This window comes from Chiloscyllium punctatum, chromosome 2 (assembly GCF_047496795.1).
Source record: "Chiloscyllium punctatum isolate Juve2018m chromosome 2, sChiPun1.3, whole genome shotgun sequence".
Classification (NCBI taxonomy): Eukaryota; Metazoa; Chordata; class Chondrichthyes; order Orectolobiformes; family Hemiscylliidae; genus Chiloscyllium; species Chiloscyllium punctatum.
The window spans coordinates 17,234,667-17,260,736 of NC_092740.1; the positions used below are offsets into that span (position 1 = coordinate 17,234,667).

Genomic DNA, 26,070 nt, shown 5'->3' on the forward strand with positions numbered 1-26,070 from the left:
TGGAGCTCTTGTCCTGGCATGGAGCTCTTGCCCTGGCTCAGAACTCTTGTCTTGGCATGGAGTTCTTGTCTTGGAGTGGAGCTCTACTCCTGGCATGGAGCTCTCGTCCTGGTGTGGAGCTCTAGTCCTAGCATGGAGCTGTTGTCCTGGCGTGGAGTTGATGTATGGCATGGAGCTCTCGTCCTGGCACGGAGTTCTAGTCCTGGCATGGAGCTATTGTCCTGGTGTGGAGCTCTTGTCCTGGCACGGAGCTCGACTCCTGGCATGGAGCTCTAGTCCTGGCATGGAGCTCTCATCCTGGTGTGGAGCTCTCGTCCTGGCACGGACCTCTCGAACTGGTGAGGAGCTCTAGTCCTGGCATGGAGCTCTTGTCCTGGCATGGTGCTCTAGTCCTGGCATGGAACTCTTGTCCTGGCATGGAGCTCTTGTCCTGGCATGGTGCTCTAGTCCTGGCATGGTGCTCTAGTCCTGGAACGGAGCTCTAGTCCTGGCTCGGGGCTGTTGTCCTGGTGTGGAACTCTAGTCCGGGCACAGAGCACGAGTCCTGGCACAGAGCTCTAGTCCTGGCATGGAGCTGTTGACCTGGCATGGAGCTGTTGTCCTGGCATGGAGCTCTAGTCCTGGCACGGAGCTCTAGTCCTGGCATAGAGCTCTCGTCCTGGTGTGGAGCTCTAGTCCTGGCATGGTGCTCTGGTCCCGGTGTGGAGCTCTAGTCCTGGCACGGAGCTCTAGTCCTGGCACAGAGGTCTTGTCCTGGCACAGAGCTCTAGTCCTGGCATGGAGCTCTAGTACTGGCACGGAGTTCTTGTCCTGGTGTGGAGCTCTAGACCTGGCACGGAGCTCTTGTCCTGGCATGGAGCTCTAGTCCTGGCATGGAGCTCTAGTCCTGGCACGGAGCTCTAGTCCTGGCACAGAGCTCTAGCCCTGGCACGGAGCTCTAGTCCTGGCACGGAGCTCTAGTCCTGGTGTGGAGCTCTAGTTCTGGAAGAGAGCTCTAGCCCTGGCACGGAGCTCTACTTCTGGCACAGAGCTCTAGTCCTGGCACGGAGCTCTTGTCCTGGCATGGAACTCTAGTCCTGGCATGGAGCTCGAGTATGGCACGGAGGTCTTGTCCTGGCACGGAGGTCTTGTCCTGGCACGGAGCTCTAGTCTTGGCACGGAGCTCTTGTCCTGGCAGGGAGCTCTAGTACTGGTGTGGAGCTCTACTCCTGGCACGGAGCTCTAGTCCTGGCATGGAGTTCTACTCCTGGCACGGAGCTCTTGTCCTGGCGTGGAGCTCTTGTCCTGGCATGGAGCTCTTGTCCTGGCATGGAGCTCTTGTCCCGGCGTGGAGCTCTTGTCCCGGCATGGAGCTCTTGTCCCGGCGTGGAGCTCTAGTCCTGGCACGGAGCTCTCGTCCTGGCGTGGAGCTCTAGTCCTGGCATGGAGCTCTTGTCCTGGCATGGAGCTCTTGTCCTGGCATGGAGCTCTTGTCCCGGCGTGGAGCTCTAGTCCTGGCACGGAGCTCTCGTCCTGGCGTGGAGCTCTGGTCCCGGTGTGGAGCTCTAGTCCTGGCACGGAGCTCTAGTCCTGGCACAGAGGTCTTGTCCTGGCATGGAGCTCTAGTCCTGGCGTAGTGCTGTTTTTCTGGCATGGAGTTCTTGTCCTGGCGTGGAGCTATTGTCCTGGCACAGAGCTGTAGTCCTGGCACAGAGTTCTTGTTCTGGCACAGACGTCTAGTCATGCGATGGTGCTCTAGTCCTGGCACGGTGCTCTAGGACTGGCACGAATCTCTAGTCCTGGCACAGAGCTCTTGTCCTGGCATGGAGCTACTGTCCTGGCGTGGAGCTGCTGTCCTGGCGTGGAGTTCTTGGCTCTGCATGGCTGTCTAAGCCTCGTTTTCTAGCGTAGCCCGATCCCTGGGGCCGTTAATTGATCTGTGAAGTTACCTCTTTTCCTTTTTATTTATTACTTCTACCATTAGCTTGGGTACCGCACTGTGGTGACATATAAAAGATTTCATTGTTTTTTTTGGAAAAATACACGTGCCAATAACTCGCCGTTCTGTTATCTCAGGAAAGATGTTGTTAACATCGAGGTTCAAAGATCTGATTGAAACCAACAAAATATGAAAGCGATAGACAGGTCAGATACAGTTCAGCTGGAAGTTGAGAACAAGGGAGAACAATTTAAAAGTAAGGGGAGATGCTATTTACCCCATTACTGTGTTTTGTCCAGTGCCAGCACTTACCAGCAATAAGAAGCGGTCAGCAAAATCAATCCACGAAAAATCTTTTTGGAGGGCTCTGCTGGATAAGGGTAGATTACGTAGCAGTGTCACATGGAGGCAGTATATCCTGCATAGGTCTGCTGCCGACTGAACAGTCAATTCGTTGCGTCCTTCCTGTTTCGAACACACAAGCAAGAGCAGTTGAAACTGAGTTCAATGTCCACCTCACCCTTTATAGAAGATGGTTCCACTGTAAATGTTCCTGTCCATCCACCATTAACAATGAAAGAGATGCAATCTGACCACTCCCTCGGCTCACACATTGCCATTATCCGATGTTAAAGTGAAACCCACAAGTGATACCTCTATTGCAATCCGCCTGGATACAAAGGACCGAGCTGAAAGACACATTCCTGGAGATATTCTGCGGCTTTGCAGGGACTGACCACTTGATCTCCGCCTCATGTTTCTTGGAAAAGTCTCACCCCCCCCCCACACACACAGCAGTTCCAAGTCCCACCAACTTTCCGCTCGGTCAACTCAGTTTCACAAGGGGGCGCTCTGTGGGAAGAACTGCGCAGGTGTCAAATGGAATTCACTGGAGATCTTGTGGGAGGCAAGCAAACCATTCAGCCCATCACATCCATGCCAGCCTAATCATTTATTTTGAAGCCACCACCTTTATGTCGTCTTAGACACGGACATCACTGGAAAAGGTGACCAAAATTGCCAACCCTCAGTTGCTTTCAGAAGGTGGTGGCAGGGGAAGTTTTTTTATTAGGAACATGGGAATTACTTGGCCAGGATCCATCTAAGTCAAGATTAGTGTGGTGCTGGAAAAGCACAACAGGTCAGGCAGCATCCGAGGAGCAGGAGAATCGACGTTTCAGGCAAAAACCCTTAATCAGGAATGAGGCTGGGATCCTCGGATTGGGGGGAGAGAGATAAATGGGAGGGTGGATGGGGCTGGGGGGGGAAGGTAGCTGAGAGTGCAGCATGTGGATGGAGGTGGGGGTAAAGGTCAGGGAGGAGGATGGAGCAGATTGGTGGAAAAGAAAATTGACAAGTGGGACAGGTCATGAGGGTGGTGCTACAGGGCAGAAGAGATGACTTGGGGGGGTGGGGTGGGGTGCAGTGGGGGAGATATTGAGATCCTTATTGACACCAGAGGAGAACTTCTTCAAGATAATTGGAAGAGGATGGTCTCTATGAAGTTGAGGACACTAGGAGACTTTAATACAGATAATACCCTGGAATAAAATGGTGATCATGTGATCACTACTAATCTGAGTCACTAATGTCCTTAAGGGAAGGAAATCTGCCATCATTATCTGGCCTGGCCTACATGTGACTCCTGACCCACCAATGTGGTTGACTTGAATAAAAGAAATGTGGATGCCGCAAATCAGAAACAAAAACAGAACATAGAACAGAAAACAATACAGCACAGAAGAGGCCCTTCGGCCCTCGATGTTGCACCGACCTGTGAACTATTCTCAGCTCGTTCCCCTCTCCCATCATCATCCATGTGCCTATCTCAGGATTGTTTAAATCTCCCTAATGAGGCTGAGTTGACTACATTAGCAGGTAGGGCATTCCACACCCTTACCATTCTCTGAGTAAAGAACATGCCCCTGATGTCTATCTTAAATCTGACACCCCTCAATTTGTAGTCATGCTCCCTCGTACAAGCTGACGTCATAATCCCAGGAAAAAGTCTTTCACTGTCTACCCTATCTAATCTCTAATCATCTTTTATGTCTCTATCAAATCCCCCCTTAGCCTTCTTCTTTCCAATGAGAACAGACCCAAGTCTCTCAGCCTTTCCTCACAAGACCTTCCCTCCAGACCAGGCAACATCCTGGTAAATCTCCTCTGCAACTTTTCCAATGCTTCCACATCCTTCCTGTAATGGGGCAACTAGAACTGCACACAATATTCCCAAGTGTGGCCGCACGAGCGTTTTGTATAGTTACAGCATGATATTGCGGTTCTGGAACTCAATCCTTCTGCCAATGAAACCTAACACACTGTATGCCTTCTTAATTACTGGAAAAGCTCAGCAGGTCTGGCAGCATCTCTGGAGAGAAATCAAAGTTAACGTTTCAGGTCTGGTGACCCTTCCTCAGAATTGATGGTAGCTCAGAAAGTGTCAGTTTATAGGCAGGGGATTAGTAAGGAATAACAGTAAGGTGGGGATAGAGCCCGAAGAGAGAGAGGAAGTGTCGGACAGACAAAGGAGTGGATAACGATCTGGTTGGGATGGTGAATAACTGTTAATGGGGATTGTTAGTGACTAATAATAGGTAGTGTGTAATGGCAGACTGTGTGTAATAACAAGGCTTGGTGTGTGGGGTAGGAAGCTAATACATGGGGGAGTTCAAGCCCCAAGTTATTGAACTCGATATTGAATCCAAGAGGCTGCAGGGTTCCCAAGTGGGAAATAAGGTGTTGTTCTCCCACCTTGCGCTGAGCTTCATTAGAGCACTGCAGCGAGCCGAAGACATAGATGTTGCCGGGGACCAGGGTGCTGTGTTAAAGTGTCAGCAACTGGAAGCTCAGCGTCTTTGTTGAAGGCAGAGCATTGATGTTCTGCAAAGCGGTCACCCAATCTAAACTTCACTTCCCCAATGGAAAGCAGGCCACAGAGAGTCATAGAGTCATAGAGATGGACAGCATTGGGAGCAGCGATTGTAGTAGACTAGACTGTGTTACGTGCTGGTAAAAACAGTGACTGCAGATGCTGGAAACCAGATTCTGGATTAGTGGTGCTGGAAGAGCACAGCAGTTCAGGCAGCATCCAAGTAGCTTCGAAGTCGACGTTTCGGGCAAAAGCCCATGTGCTGCTCCACCTGGACGGTGTGTTTGGGCCATTGCACACTGAGCAGGGAGGAAGTAAATGCGCAGGTGTTACCGCCCCAGCGGTGGCAGGGGAAGGTGCCGTGGGGCTGTGGAGGAAGCACTTAGTGCCCTCCAGGGAGTAAATGCTCGCGCAACATGTTTTGTGAATGAGTAGGTGGGAGGATTTGAAAATGAGGAGCAGGGCGGTGGGGTTGATAGTTGGATGGTGGCCATGCGGTAAGATGGTGGGAATGTAGGACGCACCATCCAGAGCTCCACTACTCCGCCCGTTCCTCTTCTCCTTGCTTTTTTGTCTTCATTCTCAGCCTTCGGACTACCCAGCCCTGTACTCCCACTGCCAGCCTCTGAAGTGGGGACAGCAGCAAGACATAGGAATGCCAGTGTTCCAGTGCAGAATGGAGGGGAATGGTCCTGTGTAGATTGGGGGGGGGGTGTAGTGTTCCAGTGTAGAATGGAGGGTATTGGTCTGGTGTGGAGTGGAGTGGGGGGTGTAGTGTTCCAGTGCAGAATGGAGGGGAGTGGTCCAGTGTGGAGTTGGGGGTGTACTGTTCCAGTGCAGAATGAAGTGTAGTGGTCCGGTGTGGAGTGGGGGGTGTGTATTGTTCCAGTGCAGAATTGCTGGTAGTGGTCCGGTGTGGAGTGTGGGGGTGTAGTGTTCCAGTGCAGAATGGAGGGTAGTGGTCGGGTTTGGAGTGGGAGGGTGTAATTTTCCGGAGCAAAATGGAGGGTAGTGGTCCGGTGTGGAGTGGGAGGGTGTAGTGTTCCAGAGCAGAATGGAGGGTAATGGTCCAGTGTGGAGTGGCTGGGGTTGGGGGTGGGGGGTGTAGTGTTCCAGTGCGGAATGGAGGTTAGTGGTCCGGTGTGCAGTGGGGGGTGTGTATTGTTCCAGTGCAGAATTGCTGGTAGTGGTCCGATGTGGAGTGGGGGGTTGTAGTGTCCAAGTGCTGAATGGAGGGTAGTGGTCCGGTTTGGAGTGGGGGGCTGTAATGTCCCAGTGCAGTATGGAGGGTGGTGGTCCGGTGAGGAGTGTGGGGGTGCACTGTTCCAGTGCAGAATGGAGGGTGGTGGTCCGATGTGGAGTGGGGGGCTGTAATGTCCCAGTGCAGTATGGAGGGTGGTGGTCCGGTGTGGAGTGGGGGGGTGCACTGTTCCAGTGCAGTATGGAGGGTGGTGGTCCGGTGTGGAGTGGGGGGTATCGTGCTCCAGTGCGGAATGGAGGGTGGTGGTCCGGTGTGGAGTGCAGGGTGGTGGTCTAGTGCAGAGCAGGGGCTCCAGTGGTTAGACCACATTGAGGTCACCTATGCTGGTCTGCTATGGAGACCCCTTGGACAGAGACTGGCAATCAAGAATCCATCCACCGCTACCGTGAAAATGTTTAAAAATTCTTTATCCAGTGCCTTTTGAGGATAGCAATTAAATGTATTTCCACACCACTGTTTTAAATGGGTTGTCCTCTCTTTTTTTTTATCTCCGACACCTATTTCTAGATTCTGCTGCAGGAGGAAACAGCATCGTTCCTTCAGAAACAAAAACAGAAATTGCTGGAACAACTCAGGAGGTCTGGCAGCATCTGTGGAGAGAAATCAAAGTTATCATTTCAGGTCCAGTGACCCCTCCTCAGAAGATTACATCCAGCCAGTCAAGTCCCCACAGGGTGCTGGATGTTTCAATTAGATCACCTCTGACTTTTCGAAACTCTGTAAGACCATAAAATGAAGGATTCTAGATTAGAGTGGTGCTGGAAAAGCACAGCAGTTCAGGCAGCATCCGAGGAGCAGGAAAATCGACGTTTCGGGCAAAAGCCCTTCATCAGGAATACAGGCAGTGAGCCTGAAGCATGGAGAGATAAGCTAGAGGAGGGTGGGGGTGGGAAGAAAGTAGCAGAGAGTACAATGGGTGAGTGGGGGAGGGGATGAAGGTGATAGGTCAGGGAGGAGAGGGTGGAGTGGATAGATGGAAAAGAAGATAGGCAGGTAGGACAACTCCGGACAAGTCATGGGGACAGTGCTGAGCTGGAAGTTTGGAACTAGGGTGAGGTGGGGGAAGGGGAAATGAGGAAGCTGTTGAAGTCCACATTGATGCCCTGGGGTTGAAGTGTTCTGAGGCAGAAGATGAGGCGTTCTTCCTCCAGGCGTCTGGCGGTGAGGGAGCGGCGGTGAAGGAGGCCCAGGACCTCCATGTCCTCAACAGAGTGGGAGGGGGAGTTGAAATGTTGGGCCACAGAGCGATGTGGTTGATTGGTGTGGGTGTCGCAGAGATGTTCCCTAAAGCTCTCTGCTAGGAGGCGACCAGTCTCCCCAATGTAGAGGAGACTGCATCGGGAGCAACGGATACAATAAATGATATTAGTGGATGTGCAGGTAAAACTTTGATGGATGTGCAAGGCTCCTTTAGGGCCTTGGATAGAGGTGAGGGAGGAGGTGTGGGCGCAGGTTTTGCAATTCCTGCGGTGGCAGGGGAAGGTGCCAGGATGGGAGGGTGGGTTGTTGGGGGGGTGTGGACCTGACCAGGTAGTCACAGAGGGAATGGTCTTTGCGATGAAGGAGCAGAATTAAACCGTTCGGCCTGTCGAGTCCACTCCACCATGCAATCATGGTTGATATGTTCCTGAACTGAAAATGTGTTGCTGAAAAAGCACAGCAGGTCAGGCAGCATCCAAGGAGCAAGAGAATTGACGTTTCGGACATGAGCCCTTCTTCAGGAATCAGGTTCCTGAAGAAGGGCTCATGCCCGAAACATCGATTCTCCTGTTCCTTGGATGCTGCCTGACCTGCTGCGCTTTTCCAGCAACACATTCTCAGCTCTGATCTCCAGCATCTGCAGTCCTCACTTTCTCCTGATATGTTTCTGAACCCCATTCTCCTGCTTCCTCCCTATAACCATTAAGAATTGTTACCAATCAAGAACTTACCTACGTCTGTCTTAAGGACATTCAATGACTTGGCCTCCACAGCTCTCTGTGGCAATAGTTTCCACAGATTTACCACCCTCTGGCTGAAGAAATTCCTCCTTATCTCAGTTCGAAAGGGTCATCCCTTTACCCTGAGGCTATGCCCTGGGGTCCTAATGTCTCCTCTTGGTGGAAGCATCTTCTCCATGTCCGCTCTATCCAGGCCTCTCAGTGTTCTATGCGTTTCAATCAGATCCTTGTCATCTTTCTAAACTCCATTGAGTACAGACACAGAATCCTCAAACGCCCTGTATATGACAAGCCCTTCATTTTTGAGCTTATTCTTGTAAACTTCCTCTGGATCCGCTCCAGCAGAGAAGGTACAGAAGCCTGTACACATGCACCAGCCGGTTTTGTAACAGTTTCTACCCTACTGTTAGAATACTGAATGGGCTCACAAACTCTTAACAGTCGCCTGTATCTGTGTTTTTGCTTTTGCTGCTGTTTACCTATTATTTCCTTATCCATGCTACTTAACTCTGTGACCTGCCTGTATTGCTCACAAGACAAAGCTTTTCACTGTGCTTCGGTACATGTGACAATAAATTCAATTCAATCCAATTCAAATCCAAGCACAGCAAATCCTTTCTTAGATATGGGGCCCAAAACTATTCATGATATTCCGAATGCGGTCTGACCACAGCCCGACATAGCCTCAGATTTTGTACATCCCTGATTTTGTATTCCAGCCCTCTCGGACTGAATGCTAATATCGCATTTGCCTTCCTAATTGCCAAGTGAACCTATATGTTAACTCTTAAGAGAGTCCTGAACTGGAAATCCCAAGTCCCTTTGGGCTTCAGATTTCCAAAGCCTTTCCCCATTTAGAAAATAGACTATGCCTCAATTCACAGCAACAATAGAATCCCAACTGCGTGGGAAGCAGGCCAATTGGGGAGAACGTGAGGACGGCAGATGCTGGAGATCAGAGTCAAAAACTGTGGTGCTGGAAAAGCACAGGAATGTTCCTGATGAAGAGCTTATGCTTGAAATGTCAACCTTCCTGCCCCTCAGATGCTGCCTGACCGGCTGTGCTTTTCCAGCACCACACTTTTTGAAACAGGCCATTCGGCCCATCTGGCTCATACCAACCCCGAACAGCATCCAACTCAGACCCATCCCCCTAACCTATATTTCCCATGGTTAACCCACCTAACCTGCACATCCCTGGACACAATGGGCAATTTCCCATGGCCAATCCATCCTAACCTGCACATCTTTGGACTGTGGGAGGAAACCGGAGCACCCGGAGGAAACCCACACAGACACGGGGAGAATGTGCAAACTCCACACAGACAGCCGCCTGAGGCTGGAATCGAACCCAGGTCCCCTGGTGCTATGAGGCAGCAGTGCTAACCACTGAGCCACCTTGGCGCCCATCTTCCCATCAAAGTGCATAACCTAACACTATCCCACACTGTAACCCACCTGACACCTTTTTGCCCACTCTCCTAACCTCCACGTCCTCCTGCAGCCCCTCCCCCGCACCCTCAGCAGTACCTCTACCTTCGCCTGTCACTAAGGCCAAACCTGTCTAACCTTTCCTCAGAAGGCAATCTGCTGGTTCCGAGTATTAGTCTAGACATCCTTGTCTGCACTGGTTCTGACTCATCATTCTACGGGTGACCAGCACTAGGATCAGTATTCCCTGTGCGGATTGAATCCCATCGCGGTAATGAAATTGGAATTCAATCTGGATCGCTAAGGTCCTTTATGGAAGGAAGTCTGCTATCCTTACCAGGATGTGGTCTACATGTGACTCCAGACCAAAATGGATGCTTCTGAGCAGCTAGGGATGGGCAATAAATGCTGGCCCAGCCTGGGATGCCCATGTTCCATGAATTAATTGAATGAATGACATTTTCCACTAACAGGTGAATGCGGTTTCAACCTGTTAAAGCAAGTTATCCATCCAGGAAGCCAACCACTCCTTGAGGAACTTCTCGGTCCAAAAATATTTCTCAATAATTACAGGTCTCGAAAGGCAGAGTTACCTTGTGAGGTTCTGCCTTTCCATCTTTTTTGCCTGCAGACCCAACCATCGCCAACTCCTGAGCGTACATCTTCAGAGCCACTGAGCAGGACACAATGCAAAGTATTCTGCTGATGTCGGATCCCTGGGGCCATACACCTTTCAGCTTGGAGAGGCTGTGCTGAATCTGAAAGAATACAGAGTGTCGGTTTCTGACTGATGTGCGTGAAAGAGATTGTGCTCCCACTGTTAGTCAAATGCAGTAAGTTAGATTACAGTCACAGTCATAGAGATGTACAGAACAGAAACTGAACCTTCAGTCCAACTCATCCACGCCAACCAGATATCCCGAAACAATCTAGTCCCATGTACCAGCACCCCGGCCCCTATCCCTCCAAACCCTTCCTATTCATATATCCATCCAGATGCCTTTTAAATGTTGCAATTGTACCAGCCTCCACCACTTCCTCTGGCAGCTCATTCCATACATGTACCACCCTCTGTGTGAAAACGTTGCCCCTTGGATTCCTTTTATATTTGTCCCCTCTCACCCTAAACCAAGCCCTCTAGTTTTAAACAAATTAAATAAATAAATAATGCATCAAGGAAACAGAACATTCACCTTATCTATTTCTCCACATGAAGTGTCCAGCCTGATCATACTTTCCTGTCTGTCTCACACAGCCACTTGTCTTTCCTGGGCAATATTCCAATGAGATGACTGCTTTATCTCCAGGCTCCTGCCCCCACAATGAATCAGATGCTTCCGGGTTCAAGCTCCCAATTCAAGAAATCGGGCAAAACATTCCAGGGTATTCCCACCTGCCACCACCCCCACCCCACACCCCCACCACCACCAATTCCCCTCACCCAGTTTGGTGACAAAATTCACCTCATGTCCTGTGGGGAACATCAAAGATGCCGAGACATTGCCTCGAAGGAGTGAAAGGGAGTCCTTGCACAGTGCTCTCAACATTTATCCCTGCAACAAAGTCACCAAGAGAGATCAGTCAAGTCTCTGTTCGTCGGATCTTGCTGTGCTGTGTTTCTCACCTGGCAAGGTTGACAGCCCTTGGGCACTTGCACAGGACTTGGAGGAGGTTGGTCTGAACCCGGGTCCCCTGGCGCTGTGAGGCACCAGTGCTAACCACTGAGCCAGCGTGCTGCCCATCTTCCTATCAAAGTACATAACCTCACACTTTCCCACACTGTGATCCACCTGACACATGCTTGCCCACGCTGCTAACCTCCAAGTGCTCCTGCAGCCCCTTCCCCCGCACCCTCAACACTCCCTGTACCTTCGGCTATCGCTGTGGCTGAACCTGTCCAGACTTTCCTCAGAAGGCAATCTGCTGGTTCTGAGCATGAGTCCAGCCAGTCTGAACACAAACCAATAAGGAATGGAAACAGGCCACTCAGCCCCTCAAACCTGCTCCGCCAACCAGTTGGACCACACCCGATATACTCGCGCCTAAACTCCACTTGCCTGGCCCAGCCGCCCATAACCCTGCAATGCCTTCTCAATCAGCAGTCTGTACGATTCAGACTCAATTATATTCAAGGGGAAGAAATTCCTCTTTATCCCTCCATCTAAGCTGCTGCTTGAAGTCACCTTGCAAGCTCAGCTGGAATATCCCTACAAAGGTTCGACAGAAAGGTTTACCAATCCTGACTGACACCTGCACTTTCTGAGAACCGCCAACAAACACTGGCCTGACCACCAGACGGAGTGCCATTGGCATTGCTGCATTGACCCAGGGCGAGTAGTTGAGGTGCCCAGGCTAATGTTTTGACAACCACGTGTTCAAATTGCTTGAAAAGCCCACCTCAGTGATTTTACCATGGCTCTGTCATTTGTGCAAATTAGTAAGCCATTCAGCCCCCCTTCAGACTGCTTCACAAGTTCAATAAGATCATGGTTGATCTGATTCTAACCTTAACTCCACACTCTTGTCTACCACAGATAACCTCTCATAACTCTGCACATCACCAATAACTGGGAAAACCCATCTGGTTCACTAATGCCCTTCAGGGAAGGAAATCTGCCATCCTTACCCAGTCTGGCCTACATGTGACTCCAAACCCACAGGAATGTGGCTGCTCCTTAACTGCCCCCTGAAATGACCCTAGAAAGATATTCAGTTCATGGGCAATTAGGAATGGGCAACACATTTCCCATGAAGGAATAGGTAAAATGTGAAAATGAGAGCAAAACACAGACTGAAAGATGCAGAAAGATAATTCATAGAATCCCTACAGTGCAGAAACAGGCCATTCAGCCCATCAAGTCTACACTCACCCTCCAAACACAATCCCACCCAGACCCACCCCCTCCCTGCATTTCCCATGCCCAATCCACCTAACCTGCAGAACCCTGGATGCAGTTGACAATTTAGATTATATTAGATTCCCTACAGTGTGGAAACAGGCCCTTCGGCCCAACCAGTCCACATCGACCCTCCAAAGAGTAACCCACCCTGACCCTTTTCCCTCTGACTATTGCACGTGACACTATGCGCAATTTAGCACGGCCAGTTCGCCTGACCTGCACACCTTTGGACTGTGGGAGGAAACCGGAGCACCCGGAGGAAACCCACGCAGACACGGGGAGAACGTGCAAACTCCACACAGATAATTGTCTGACAGTGGGATCGAACCCAGCTTCCTTGAGGCAGCAGTGGTAACTGGTGAGACACCAAGCCACCCCCCATTGAAGGAATGTAACTTGACAGAGAATTATAAAGAAAGACTTGGACTTGCGTCATACATATGAGGATCTTCGGATATCCCGAAGATCACCTAAGAGAAATTTGAGGCAAGTTATGAAGAAACAAGTAGATAATGATGAAGAAGAAAGGGAGCAACCGTAGAGTATATGGGAAAAAAAATAGCCTTTTCTCAGATGCAAAAGATCTTAGTTTTAAATAACATAATTTTCATGCTTCAGTCAATGTTTCCCAGTTAGACAGAGAGCAATCCTACCTCTTTCTGCATTTGTTTTGCCAGTTTTTCTTTATTTGGGATATGAAACACTTGATTGTAGATGGAAGGAGCAACTTGCACGAGCCACTTCTGGGCACTTTTTAAATCGACTGCGTGCTGCAGCATTAGGGAACAAAGAAAAACTCCAGTCAACTTGACAGCTCGGCAATGAAAAACACGTTCACTTGAAGCATGTACATTCTGAACAACACAACACTGCGGTGCAGAGAAAGAGGAGACAATTTACTTGAGCCCGAGAGACAAGAAAAACTCAGGTTGTTTTCTCTGGAGTGGCGGAGGCTGAGGGGAGTCTTGATAGAAGTCAACAAAATTATGAGATGCACAGATAGGGTTGACGGTCAGAACTTTTTTTTCCCCAAGAGTTGAAATGTCTGTTTAAAGTGAGAGGGGGAAGGAGATGTGAGGGGCAAGTTTTTTTATACAGCGTGTGGTAGGAGTCTGGCGCTGGAGGCAATACAATAAAGGCATTTAAGGGGCTTTCAGATCAGTACATGAATATGCAAGGAAGATAGGGATATGGACCCAGGGTGGGCAGATTTAACACCAGCTTGAAAACATGAATGAACAAAGCTGGAAATGAATGTTAATATCTGAAAAAAAAAATTGTCCATGAAGCTGTTAGATTGTTTCAATGGGCTGAATGGCCTACCCCTGTTCCTTTGCCTATGTCTTATGGCCTTCTTTAAGGAAAGTAGCCTGCCATTTTGGGCTGCCACCCAGGTTTTACTTCCTGATTGGCAATGCCTCTGTTAGCTCCCATAACATTAAAATATGCATGGGTAACATGTTACTGAAAGATTCAACAGGCACTTAGTACAGGTCCTGGTATATACAGATATTATACACACAGACACTTCAACATCTGGGTAAATACTGAGCTGTTCAGTTACAGACAGGAGCAGTTCAGTGTGTCATGCTTCAGGTTATGATGGGGTCTGAGACCTTTACTCCCTTAGGTCACATGCACAGATATGGTGATAAGTTCATGAACATGTCTCTTGAAGGTACACTGCGTGATAACTGTGAAACATAAAACAAAATTTACTTTCCTAATCAGAGTTTTCATATGAAGATAGGAACAGGAGTAGGTCATTCAGCTTATACAGCGTATCCTGTCATTCAGTAAGATAATGGTTGATCTCACATTTTGACGTCTTTTACTCATCCAATCCACTGCATGCCACTAATAAGCAGAAACCTATCTAACCTTAAACACAATCGAAGACTGAAGCTCCACAGTCCTCAGTGGGAGAGAATTCCAAACTTTCACAACTCTGAGTAAGAACAATTCTCCTTCTCTCAGAACTAAATTACATTAGTTTAAAATTGTGTCCCCTGGTTCCCAAACGGCTCCATAAATACCGGAGGAAACATCACAGAAGCGCTTCACAGGAGGCTCCCAAGCACTGAGGATGTCACCTAGACAGGGGACGAAATGTCTGCAACACAAATTCCCAGCTCAGCGAACAGAACCACAAAAGGAAGAAATATCTTGCCTGTATCTACTCTGTTTATTTATTTTGAATTTTTAATCTCACATTCTTCGAAACTGTAGGGACAACATGCCTAGTTTCTCTTCAAGTCTGGTGGATCTTTGCTACACTCCCTCTATGGCAATTATATCTTTCCTGAAATAAGGAGTTTAATACTACACATAGATTCGGTCTAACCAAGCTCCTATACAACTGGAGGAAGAAGCCACTACTCCTGTACTCAAGTCCTCTTCCGATAAAGGTGAACATTCCCATTTGCCTTCCTCCCCTTCCTGTGAGTTCAGTCCGACACCATCCTGGTGGAAAATGTATAATCCATCAGGTTAATAAACAAACAGGTACATAATTAAATCAGCTGGGAGAAAGTGAGGACTGCAGATGCTGGAGATCAGAGTCAAGAGGGCGGTGCTGGAAAAGCACAGCAGGTCAGGCAGCATCCGAGGAGCAGGAGAATCTGCGTTTCAGGCAAAAGCCTTTATCTGGCATTCCTGATGAAGGGCTTTTGCCCGAACCGTCGATTTTCCTGCCCCTCGGATGCTGCCTGACCTGTTGTGCTTTTGCAGCACCGCACTCTTGACATAATTCAATCGTCCTTTAATGGCTGGTAGGCAGAAGGAAAGGCAAAAATATTTCAGGATATTTGACATTTTCCTTTTTCTATACTAAGTAATCATTGACTTCCTGAAGTCCAAACCAGTCACCGAATTCTCTCAGACTGCTCCATCAACTGAAGAGGAAGACATCACCGCCAATTTCTTAAGATATCTGGAATTCCTGATGAAGGGCTTATCCTCCTTGGATGCCGACCTGTGCTTTTCTAGCGTCACACTTTTTGACTCTGATCCCCAGCATCTGCAGTCCTCACTTTCTCCTAATGAGGGGTAGGTATTGAATGCTGGCCGAGCCATTGATGTCTGCATCCTAAGAACAAATATATACAAAGGTGATAGGAGATAGTGAGGACTGCAGATGCTGGACAGCCAGAGTTGATAAAACATGGAAAAAGCACACCGGTCAGGCGCCATCCGAGGAGCAGCAGAGTCAACGTTTCAGGCAGGATCCTTCATCCAGACTCCCATATACAAAGGAGATATTGACTGGAGGTATTCAAAATCATGAGGGGTCATGATAGAATAGATAGGGAAATTCATTCCTAATGGTCAGTAATACAGTATGCCTTTCAGAGACATCTTCATAAGGTCATCACCACATATAGACCTAAAGGTCTCAGACTCCATCTTAACTGGGATAACTTGAAGCATGACCTGTTATGAGAAACATGCTCTCCTGCAGTGACTTAATAGACTAATTTCAACTCAGACACTGATGTACCTGTGAATGTAGTAGCTAACCATAAAAGAATCCCTGCAGTGTAGAAGCTGGCCATTCAGCCCATCAACCCTCCAAAGAACATCCCACACAGACCCATCCCATCCTTGCATTTCCCCTGGCAAATCCACCTAGCCTGCATATATCCCTGGATGCTATGGGCAATTTCCCATGGCCATTCCACTTAACCTGCACAAGTTTGGACTGTGGTAGGAAACCAGCACTCCTAGAGGAGATCCATGAAGGATTTGCAAACTCCACACAGACAGTTGCCCAAGGGTGGAATTGAACCTGGTTCCTAGCGCTATGTGATAATAATTGAACCACTATGCCACCCAACTGGATCTTTTAATACCACATTATCTACAACTAGTTTCTTATTTCACAAGAGGTAACGTGAGCATTGCTTCATCATGTGGCATACCCTAGCTTTCTACAAAGGAACAACTCCAACAGAAGGCTTGAGGACGTAAAGTCAGAGATTGAAAGTCCTTATCAAAAGAAATAACGATGGCACAAGCAGAAACCTGTTCACACAGCAGGGTGTGTGGTTAGGATCTGAAACGTGCAGCCAGAGAGTGTGGTGAAGAGGGAATTGGGCTATTGTCGAAAAATGAGAACAGCGATGTGAGTGTTGGTTCGGCCCCATTTAGAATACCGTGTCCAGTTTTAGGCCCCGCACCTCAGGAAGGACATACTAGCACTGGAGCGTGTCCAGTGGAGATTCACATGGATGATCCTGGAATGGTAGGCCTAACATACAATGAACAGCTGAGGATCCTGGGATTGTATTCGTTCGAGTTTAGAAGGTTGAGGGAAGATATAATAGAAACTTACAAGATAATGCATGGCTTAGAAAGGGTGGACGCTGGGAAGTTGTTTCTGTTAGGCAGGGAGACTGGGACCCATGGGCACAGCCTTAGAACTAGAGGGGATCAACTTAAAATGAAAATGAGGAGACATTTCTTCAGCCAGAGAGTGGTGGGCCTGTGGAATTCTCTGGCTCGGAGCGCAGTGGAGGCCGGGACATTAAATGCCTTCAAGGTAGAGATTGAAAAATTCTTAATCTCGCAAGGAATTAAGGGATATGGGGAGAGTGCGGGTAAGTGGCGTTGAAATGCCCATCAGCCATGATTGAATGGCGGAGTGGACTCGATGGGCCAAATGGCCTTACTTCCACTCCTATGTCTTATGGTCATATGAAAAATATGTACACATTTGGCTTTACAACTTAATTTAGTTATGGACCTATTTATTTATCAATCCCCTTAGTAATTAACAGAAAGAAAGTTAAGTATATATCGAGTCACAGAGATGTACAGCACAGAAACAGACCCTTTGGTCCAACTTATCCATGCCAACCAGATCGCCTAACCTAATCTAGTCCCATTTGCCAGTATTTGGCCCATATCCCTCCAAACCCTTCCCACTCATATACCCATCCAGATGCCTTTTAAATGTTATAATTGTACCAGCCCCCACCACTTCCTCTGGCAGCTCATTCCATACATGTACCACCCTCTGAGGAAAAAGTTGTTCCTCAGTTCTTTTTTAAATCATTTCCCTCTCACCTTCAACATATGCCACCTTGTTTTGGACTCACCCACCCTAGGAACAAAACCTTGGCTGCCAATGCCGCTAACGATTTTATAAACCTTTATAAGGTCACCCCTCAGCCTCGTACACACCAGAGAGAAAAGCCCCAGTCTATTCAACCTCTCCCTATAGCTCAAACCTTCCAACCCTGGCAGCACCCTTTTCTGAACCCTTTCAAGAAGACCAGATTTCAATGCAATTGTTGTTTACCGTCTGAAAACTCGATCTCAGGTATGAACTGCTGCAAATATGATACCCATAAACTCGGAGAATGTCCCAGCTCATTCCAGAAGAGAGGACGATGTTTATTCCTGCCCCTAGCGTGTGGAGCATAAATATGTGGAACATTCCAGATGCACACTTGCTACTCCAACCGCTGGTGAAAGCTTTGTCTGACATCACCACGAAATACGGATGGTTCTCAACCAAAAAGTCCTTCCATTTCGGATCAAAGCAGTTCGAGAAGTCTGTCACGACTGGGATGTTGGTGTTGTGTTGAAGGTGGAGAATCAGTGCAGTCCTTACAGAGAGGCAAAGGCAACTTTGATTCCACATGCATTCAGCATCCTATAAAGATACAGTGGGGAAAACCAAAATTAGTTAAATCAGGATTCTTTTCCTTTTGCTATTTACTCAGTGTCATTGGCTGCGCCAACATTTGTTAGGTGAAAGTGAGGACGGCAGATGCTGGAGATCAGAGTGGAGAGTGCGGTGCTGGAAAAGCGCAGCAGGTCAGGCAGCATCCGAGGAGCAGGAGAGTCAACATTTCGGACATAAGCCCTTCATCAGGAATGTCATTAATTACCATCTGACCTGGTCCAGCAAGGCTGCTCAATCACTCGAAAGTCTCAAGAAAGAAATGAAACTGAGTGGACCACTTGCCATTGACCTAGGCATTGCAAATGACATCAGTGAACACATTCCTGTCAACACTGCATATGGGAAAAGAGCTGGGTTATAGAGTCAAAGAATCCTACAGCACGGAGTCAGGCTCTTTGGCCCAAACTGGTCCGTGCTGACCATAATATCCATCCACACCAACCCCATTTCCCTGCACTTGGCCTGTATTCTTCCTCTCAAATGGCAGCTTCTGAACTTGGAAAGGTTCCTCCTGTTGTGCTAAACTCCCGATTAAACCCCTGTAAATTGCTGAAAGCTTTTTCTTAATGCCTTTTTCAAGGCTAGTTTTTTAAACCTTGCACTCTTTCAAAAGCTACCTTCCTGTGAGGGCAGCTGAAACATTTGAATATTTTGAAGTGAACCTTTACAACCCTAAGGAAAGGGAGCAGGCAAAGCAGTCGCCGAGGCACGATGGGCTGAGTGGCCTCATTCTGTAAGATTCTAATCCTGTGCAAATCCTTCATACGGTTCCCAGAACTGTGTCCACACTTATTTATATAAAACCACACAAGTACACATTTCTTACCTTAAAGAACGTAATGATAAACTTTGCCTTCTTCTGTGTCAGGTCAAACAAGAAGCTCTCCACCAGATAAAAGAAATGTAAATTTTGCCCAGGGACGAGGGTAGTCTCATGAATGTATGCCATCATTAAGGAGTCACCGTCAATGACAAAGAACTCAGACTCCACAAAGTCACGGAGCAAGCTCACGTTCCTGGTCAGAAGAGATAGCAACATGGAATCCACTTGTTAGAGCTCCACACAAGAGCAGAGAATGAATGATCTGTACCGTCTTGCATCCATCATCACACTCACAGTCACAACATCTCAGGACTGAATGCTACAGCAGGGAGGCCATTCTGTCCAAGAGCTATGCTAATTCCCCACCCTCTTCCCTGTAGCCTGTCAAAATCCTCCTTTCTCATATTCCCTTCTGAAAGATGGGAAGAATTTGATGTGCCCTGCACCAGGGAAAAGGAGGCAATAAAATTCTCCCGCTGTCTTTCCTGGTCCTTTCTGAGGCACCCCAAACTGTGGTCTTGTTGCCTACTGTATCAGTAAGTCTGATCCAAATCTTGATGGCTCTGTGTAAAGAAGAGATCTCTTTCATCGGTTACATTTTTTTTTCTCTAATTTAATTCTGAAATTATTTGTCCAACAAATTGGAATAAACATTTTTCAGGACCAATCAGTGGAATACTGTTGACAAACGTTTTCTTTGCTATAAGCTCGTCTCTAAGGCTTTCTCTTCTATACAGCAGAGGCCAGATATCCCCATTTTCCACATTATTTAAGCCCCTTAAAGTCAGAGATCCAGTTCCATGAGTTCTCTCTGCTCTGCCTCTGATAGATAAACATTTTCTATGTGCAGTGTCTCCTGAAGCAATGACAGTTGCCTAATATTAACGACCAGGTTTTGTGTGATTATCTGACAAAGCTTTGTTGTAAAGTACATCACACTGAAACCTGCACTGTCAACAATAAAGGAATAAGCTCAAAATGTAGGACATTTTATTCCAAATGTACCCAAAAGAGTTTAGTTTCAGCATCATTCCTGATATGTTTCCTTCTCCTTTTCAATGTGTTTAGTTTCCCATCTTCATGCCTTAACCATCTTCTAAAATTACTTGGGCTTGAGTGAAGGAAATCATATATCCCTCCCTGGTCTGGCCCACATGTGATTCCTGACATGAGTATGGTTAATTCTTAACTACTCTCTGAAATTTCCTAGCAACCAATTCAGTTGCAATTACAAAGTCCAAATAAAAGAATGAACATGGGTAACTAACAGCAGTAAGGGCATCCCTACAGTCCAAAGACTGCCTAACATTTGAAGAAAGAGCCTTGTCACCACCTTCACCAGGGTAACCAAGGATGGGAAAGAGCAGACGATCATATCCTGTGAATGGAAACTGAACTGCTCACCAGCTGCTTGCCCTGATATCACATCCTCTCTCAGTTTGGTTTCAACATGAAATCTGATCACACCACCTTCTTACACTGTCACTAACACACACACACGTACACACACACAACCTTACACTGCATTAGCACATAGTCACAAACGCTCACAATCTTACAGTGCCACTAACACACACTCACACAATCTTACACTGCCATTAACGTAAACACACACACACACACACAGACACTATCTTATACTATTAGTGATTCTGGAGAAGATTTGTAGCTCAGGTTGATAAGCATGTAAGTTAGCTCGCTGTGCTGGAAGGTTTCTTTTCAGACGTTTCATCACCATAGCCAGGTAACACCATCAGTGAGAGTCTCTGGTGAAGTGCTGGTGGCATGCCCCGCCTCTCTATTTACAGGTCTTGGTTACTTAAGGTGGGTGATGTCATTTCAAGGTAAATCGGATCTAAATCGATGTGCTTATTGATGGAGTTCAGGTTAGAATGCCATGCCTCTACGAATTCTCATGCGTGTTTTTGTTTCATCTGTCCTAGGATGTGTGTGTTATCCCAGTCTAAGTGGTGTCCTTCTTTGTCTGTATATATGGAAACTAGTGAGAGTGGGTCGTGTCTTTTGGTGGCCAGTTGGTGTTCATGTATCGCGGTGGCTAGTTTCCTGTTAGTTTGTCCAATGTAGTGTTTATTTAAAGTTCTTGCATGGTATCTTGTAAATGATGTTAGTTTTCGCATATTATCTCATGGATGCTTTAGGTTCATTGGTCACTGTTTAAGCGTGTTGGTAGGTTTGTGGCCTACCATGATGCCAAAGAGTCTGAATAGTCTGGAAGTCATTTCTGATATGTCTTTGATGTAAGGAAATGTGGCTATAGATTTGGTTGCATTGTGTCTGCTGATTTGGGTTCACTTCTGAGGAATCAGTGGATTATGTTCATTGGGTACCCATTTTTCTTGGAAACGTTGTATTTATATATTCTGCTTTCGTAGTTCTTGAGTGCTGCAGAGCGATTAGATTACTTACAGTGTGGAAACAGGCCCTTCGGCCCAACAAGTCCACACCGCCCCGCCGAAGCACAACCCACCCATACCCCTACCCCTACATTTACCCCTTACCGAACACTACGGGCAATTTAGCATGGCCAATTCACCTGGCCTGCACATCTTTGGATTGTGGGAGGAAACCGGAGTACCCGGAGGAAACCCACGCAGACACGGGGAGAACGTGCAAACTCCACACAGTTAGTCGCCTGAGGCGGGAATTGAACCCGGATCTCTGGCGCTGTGAGGCAACAGTGCTAACCACTGTGCCACCGTGCCGCCCACAAATGATGTAGCTCATTGAATAAAAAAGGAAGGAAACACACTTATTGCTCAAGAAAATAACACCTCAGGAATGCTTAAAAATGATAAAAACATGAAATAATTCCTGCAGAACAAGGGACACATGACCGTTATTTTAAACAAACCCGACTATCTTAAAAGGGCAAATGCTCTGCTTGCAGATACTGACACTTACCAGCAGGTGGCAATAGACCAGACCCCACAACTACTAAACAGAACCTCATCCTTTCTAACAGGACTTCAAAACTCAGGAGAATTAAACAGGACAGACTTCCAAAATATGACACCAGATGGGTCCAAGACACCACGCTTCTGCGGATTACCAAACATACACAAACCTGGGGCCCCCCCTCAGACCCAAACATACACAAACGCATGGGCGGTAAAGTGGCACAGTGGTTAGCACTGCTGCCTCACAGCGCCAGAGACCCGCGTTCAATTTCCACCTCAGGCGACTGACAGTGTGGACTTTTCACATTCTCCCCGTGTCTGCGTGGGTTTCCTCCCACAGTCCAAAGATGTGCAGGTCAGGTGAATTGGACATGCTAAATTGCCCGTAATGTTGGATTAGGGATATGGGTGGGTTGCGCTTCGGAGGGTCGGTGTGGACTTGTTGGGCCGAAGGGCCTGTTTTCACACTGTAATGTAATCAAACCTGCCCTGCACACACACCCCCCCCCCCACCCCACCCCAGACCCAAACATACACAAACCTGGGGCCCCCCTCAGAGCCATAGTCTCCCTACTTGGTACACCAACACACAGACAAGCCAAGGAACTCCACCAAAAACTAAAACACCTAACTAAAGATTCATGCCACTCCACCAAGATAGAAGAGGATGAAATAATGGTCCTCTTTGATGTTACAGCCCTTTTCACATCAATTAACATCGACCTGGCCAAAGAAACACTGGCGATAAGGATCCAAAATCAGGAATTAGACTGTTGTCAGGAGTAACCATTTTAAGCGTGCTTTTATTAACCACAAAATGGCTTCTCAGTGCAGAGTAACATAACAAAATGGTTTCAGACTGCAAATTAACACTGTGTTTAAAATGGCTTCTCACCCTGCGAAAAGCTGCATTCCTGCCTTGCTGAGCCAACTGAAACAAAAGAAAAAGCAGACAATGGAGCCTTCACAGTATGGAATTAACTAAGCTCGATAGGACATTACTAACCATCTTAGCTAATCTTGAAAAGCAGATACAGTACACTGAGATAATGTGTAGGAAACAATGCTGTTTCCCAGGAAGTATCATTGGGTTAACCCACTGTCTGTTATGTCATTTTATTGGTTATACTCTACAATTACGGCTGTACTATTTCTTAAGAAACATATAAAAATTGCCTTTGTTCCAAATGAATTGCGTAGTTTCTTCAAGGAACACAGAAGCTTTTAACCTCTGTGTTGCTGGACAAACCTGTGCCCAGCTGTTAAAGTGTGAAATCTTGCTAAAGCAGACCATGACTGATCGCAGAACCGAGAGACCCCTTCTCGGGGTTTGAGACCTTCAGCTTCACTAATAGGAAAACCGGGACCACATACACCAGGTGAACACCAGACATCAACAAAGACAACATCCTGAAGCTAGTGGACCTGTGCCTCTATACCCACTTCACATTCAATAGCAAAATCTACAAACAAGTCAACAGAACACCCATGGGGTCACCAATATCGGGGCTCAGAGCAGAAGCAGTAATGCAGAGACTTGAACAAACTGCCCTCCCATCTACCCAACCCAAACTTTGGGTCCGCAAAGTGGATGACACCTTTGTCATTGCAAAACGGAACAAGTTAGAAGAAACAAATAACACCATCAACAATATCCTGACAGGCATTAAATTCACAAGAGGAGGAGAACTGACAACGGACTCCCATTCTGAGATGTGACAGTTGGACGTACAGTTAATGGAGAGCTTCAAACCAACGTCTACAGAAAAACAACAAACAGACTAAATACTTAACTTCAGAAGCAATCATCTCAACACCCACAAACAGAGCTGCATCAAGACATTATTTCAAAGAGCTAAATCACACTGCAGCACCCAAGAACTGCAAACAGCAGAAGAAAACTATCTATGGAACATTTTCAAGAAAAACAGGTACCCAATAAACATAATCCGCCGATACCTCAGAAACAAACCTGAACAAGCAGACACAACGCAACCCAAAACTATAGCCACATTACCTTATATCAATGACAAATCAGAAATGACTTGTTGACTACTCAGACCCTTTGGCATTATGGTAGCTCACAAATCTACCAACACACCTAAACAGTGACTAATGAACCTAAAGGATCCACCTGCAAAACTAACATCATTTACAAAATACCATGCAAGAACTGTAAAAAACACTCCTTGGACAAACTAACAGGAAACTTGCCACCAGGATACACAAACACCAACTAGCCACAAAAGACATGACTCACTCTCACTGGTTTCCATACATACAGACAAAGAAGGACACCACTTGGACTGGGACATCACACACACCCTAGAACAGGTGAAACAAAGACACGCATGAGAATTCTTAGAGGCATGGCATTCTAACCAGATCTCCCTCAATAAACATATCGATTTAGATCCTATCTGCCTTCCCTTGAAAAACAGAACTGAAAATGACATCACCCACCTTAAGAAACTAAGACCTATAAATAGAGAGGTGGGACATACCACCAGTGCCTCACCAGAGACTCTCACTGGTGATGTTACCTGGCTATGGTGATGAAACGTCTGAAAACAAACCTTCAAGCTCAGCGAGCTAACTTACAGATTTATCTTATACTGTCATTAATATACACTCAACTGTACACTGCTATTAATATACACAGGCACACAATCATTAATACACTCAAACACACACACACACATACAATTGTACACTACCATTAATATACACACGCACGCACACACACATATCCAACCTTATACTTCCACACCCAACTTTACACAACCATTATTATCACAAACACATGTACGTGCGGTCTCCACTCCCATACTGCTGTGCAGTGCCATTCACACACAGACTGGCTTGCCCTATAAACAATTGCATCTCCAATCGTTTTCAGTATAAGACTTCTTCATAAATGTGCAACTGGCCTTTGAATATAACCAACGTTTCACTTACTGGCTTTTTGTAAAGCTGATGAGCAATAACTGTGACAAATAATGTAAAGTCTTCTGAGGTTTTGATACTTCTGAAAAGTAATTAAAGAATGATGGTGGTTATCTTCAGACATGCATTCAGTCAAATTCAGAATCAGAGTTAATGTAACTCCCCAAATTACGACTTAAGTACTTATGGAGGAATACAAATATTAACAGAACTAAACTTTACTGATTTCTATTATTGAATGAACCTAATTCAAGCAACTTTTAATCTGTTTTCAATCGACTCTAATTCTATGATGTTATCACCTGTTCAAGACATGTTACCACACACGTCTGTTGCAGCTGGGGCTTGAACCCAAAACTTTCAGGGCAGGGATAGAGTCTTAGAATAAAAACGGACCCTTCGCCCCAACTTGTCCATACCATCTAGTTGTCACAATTAAACTGCTCCCATTTGCCTGTAGATAGGGACATTACTGCTGCGCATTGAGAGCCCATTCAATTCACCTTTTAACTGAGCCACATAGGGATGTATGAGAGGAGATGGCTGAAAGTTTGCTCACATATATAAATAATCCTGATTCAAGAATGCAGGGTATCTTTTCAAAATAAATATGGTAAGCAATGAGGAGGATAGTAACACATTTTAACAGGGCACTGACAGTCTTCGATTGAATCATTGGACTGTCTCTCCCCTTACACACCTTCCAAGTTTCTCCAGCAATCTCTGTTTTTTTCAGGTTGGCAGCTCTTTATTTTATTTTGGAACATAGAACATAGAACAGTACAGCACAGAGCAGGCCCTTCAGCCCACGATGTTGTGCCGACCACTGATCCTCATGTATGCACCCTCAAATTTCTGTGACCATATGCATGTCCAGCAGTCTCTTAAATGTCCCCAATGACCTCACTTCCACAACTGCTGCTGGCAACGCATTCCATGCTCTCACAACTCTCTGTGTAAAGAACCCACCTCTGACATCCCCTCCATACTTTCCTCCAACCAGCTTAAAACTATGACCCCTTGTGTGAACAATTTTGCCCTGGGAAATAGTCTCTGGCTATCGACTCTATCTATGCCTCTCATTATCTTGTACACCTCAATTAGGTCCTCTCTCCTCCTCCTTTTCTCCAATGAAAAGAGTCTGAGCTCATACTGAAGAGTGACATAGCCAGAGTCATATAGCAAAGAAACATGCCCTTCGGCCCACCATGTCTACATCGCCCAACAAACATCAAACTACACTAATCCTATTTACTTACACTTGCTCCATAGCCTACCGTGCCCTGGTATTTTAACGGCTCATCCAGAGTGGCAAGAGTACCTACCCCCACCCTGGTCTCAGACAGCATGGTCCATATATCCACTAACC

At 46.9% G+C, this 26,070-nt stretch overlaps 1 protein-coding gene across 1 annotated transcript in view; it reads right to left on the bottom strand.

The window, feature by feature from the left end:
- Positions 1–24,778, bottom strand: part of LOC140494784 (probable ATP-dependent RNA helicase DDX60) — a 130,072-nt gene extending 105,294 nt beyond the window's left edge. Inside the window, exons 1-6 of the mRNA XM_072594382.1 lie at positions 24,714–24,778; positions 18,841–19,030; positions 17,625–17,981; positions 12,976–13,092; positions 10,016–10,180; positions 2,231–2,383 (exon numbers count right to left, since the gene is read on the bottom strand). Of these exons, the coding sequence (XP_072450483.1) occupies positions 2,231–2,383; positions 10,016–10,180; positions 12,976–13,092; positions 17,625–17,981; positions 18,841–18,966 (918 nt within the window). The 5' untranslated portion in view covers positions 18,967–19,030; positions 24,714–24,778. The remainder of the gene's footprint in view (positions 1–2,230; positions 2,384–10,015; positions 10,181–12,975; positions 13,093–17,624; positions 17,982–18,840; positions 19,031–24,713) is intronic.
- Positions 24,779–26,070: the final 1,292 nt, after the last annotated feature.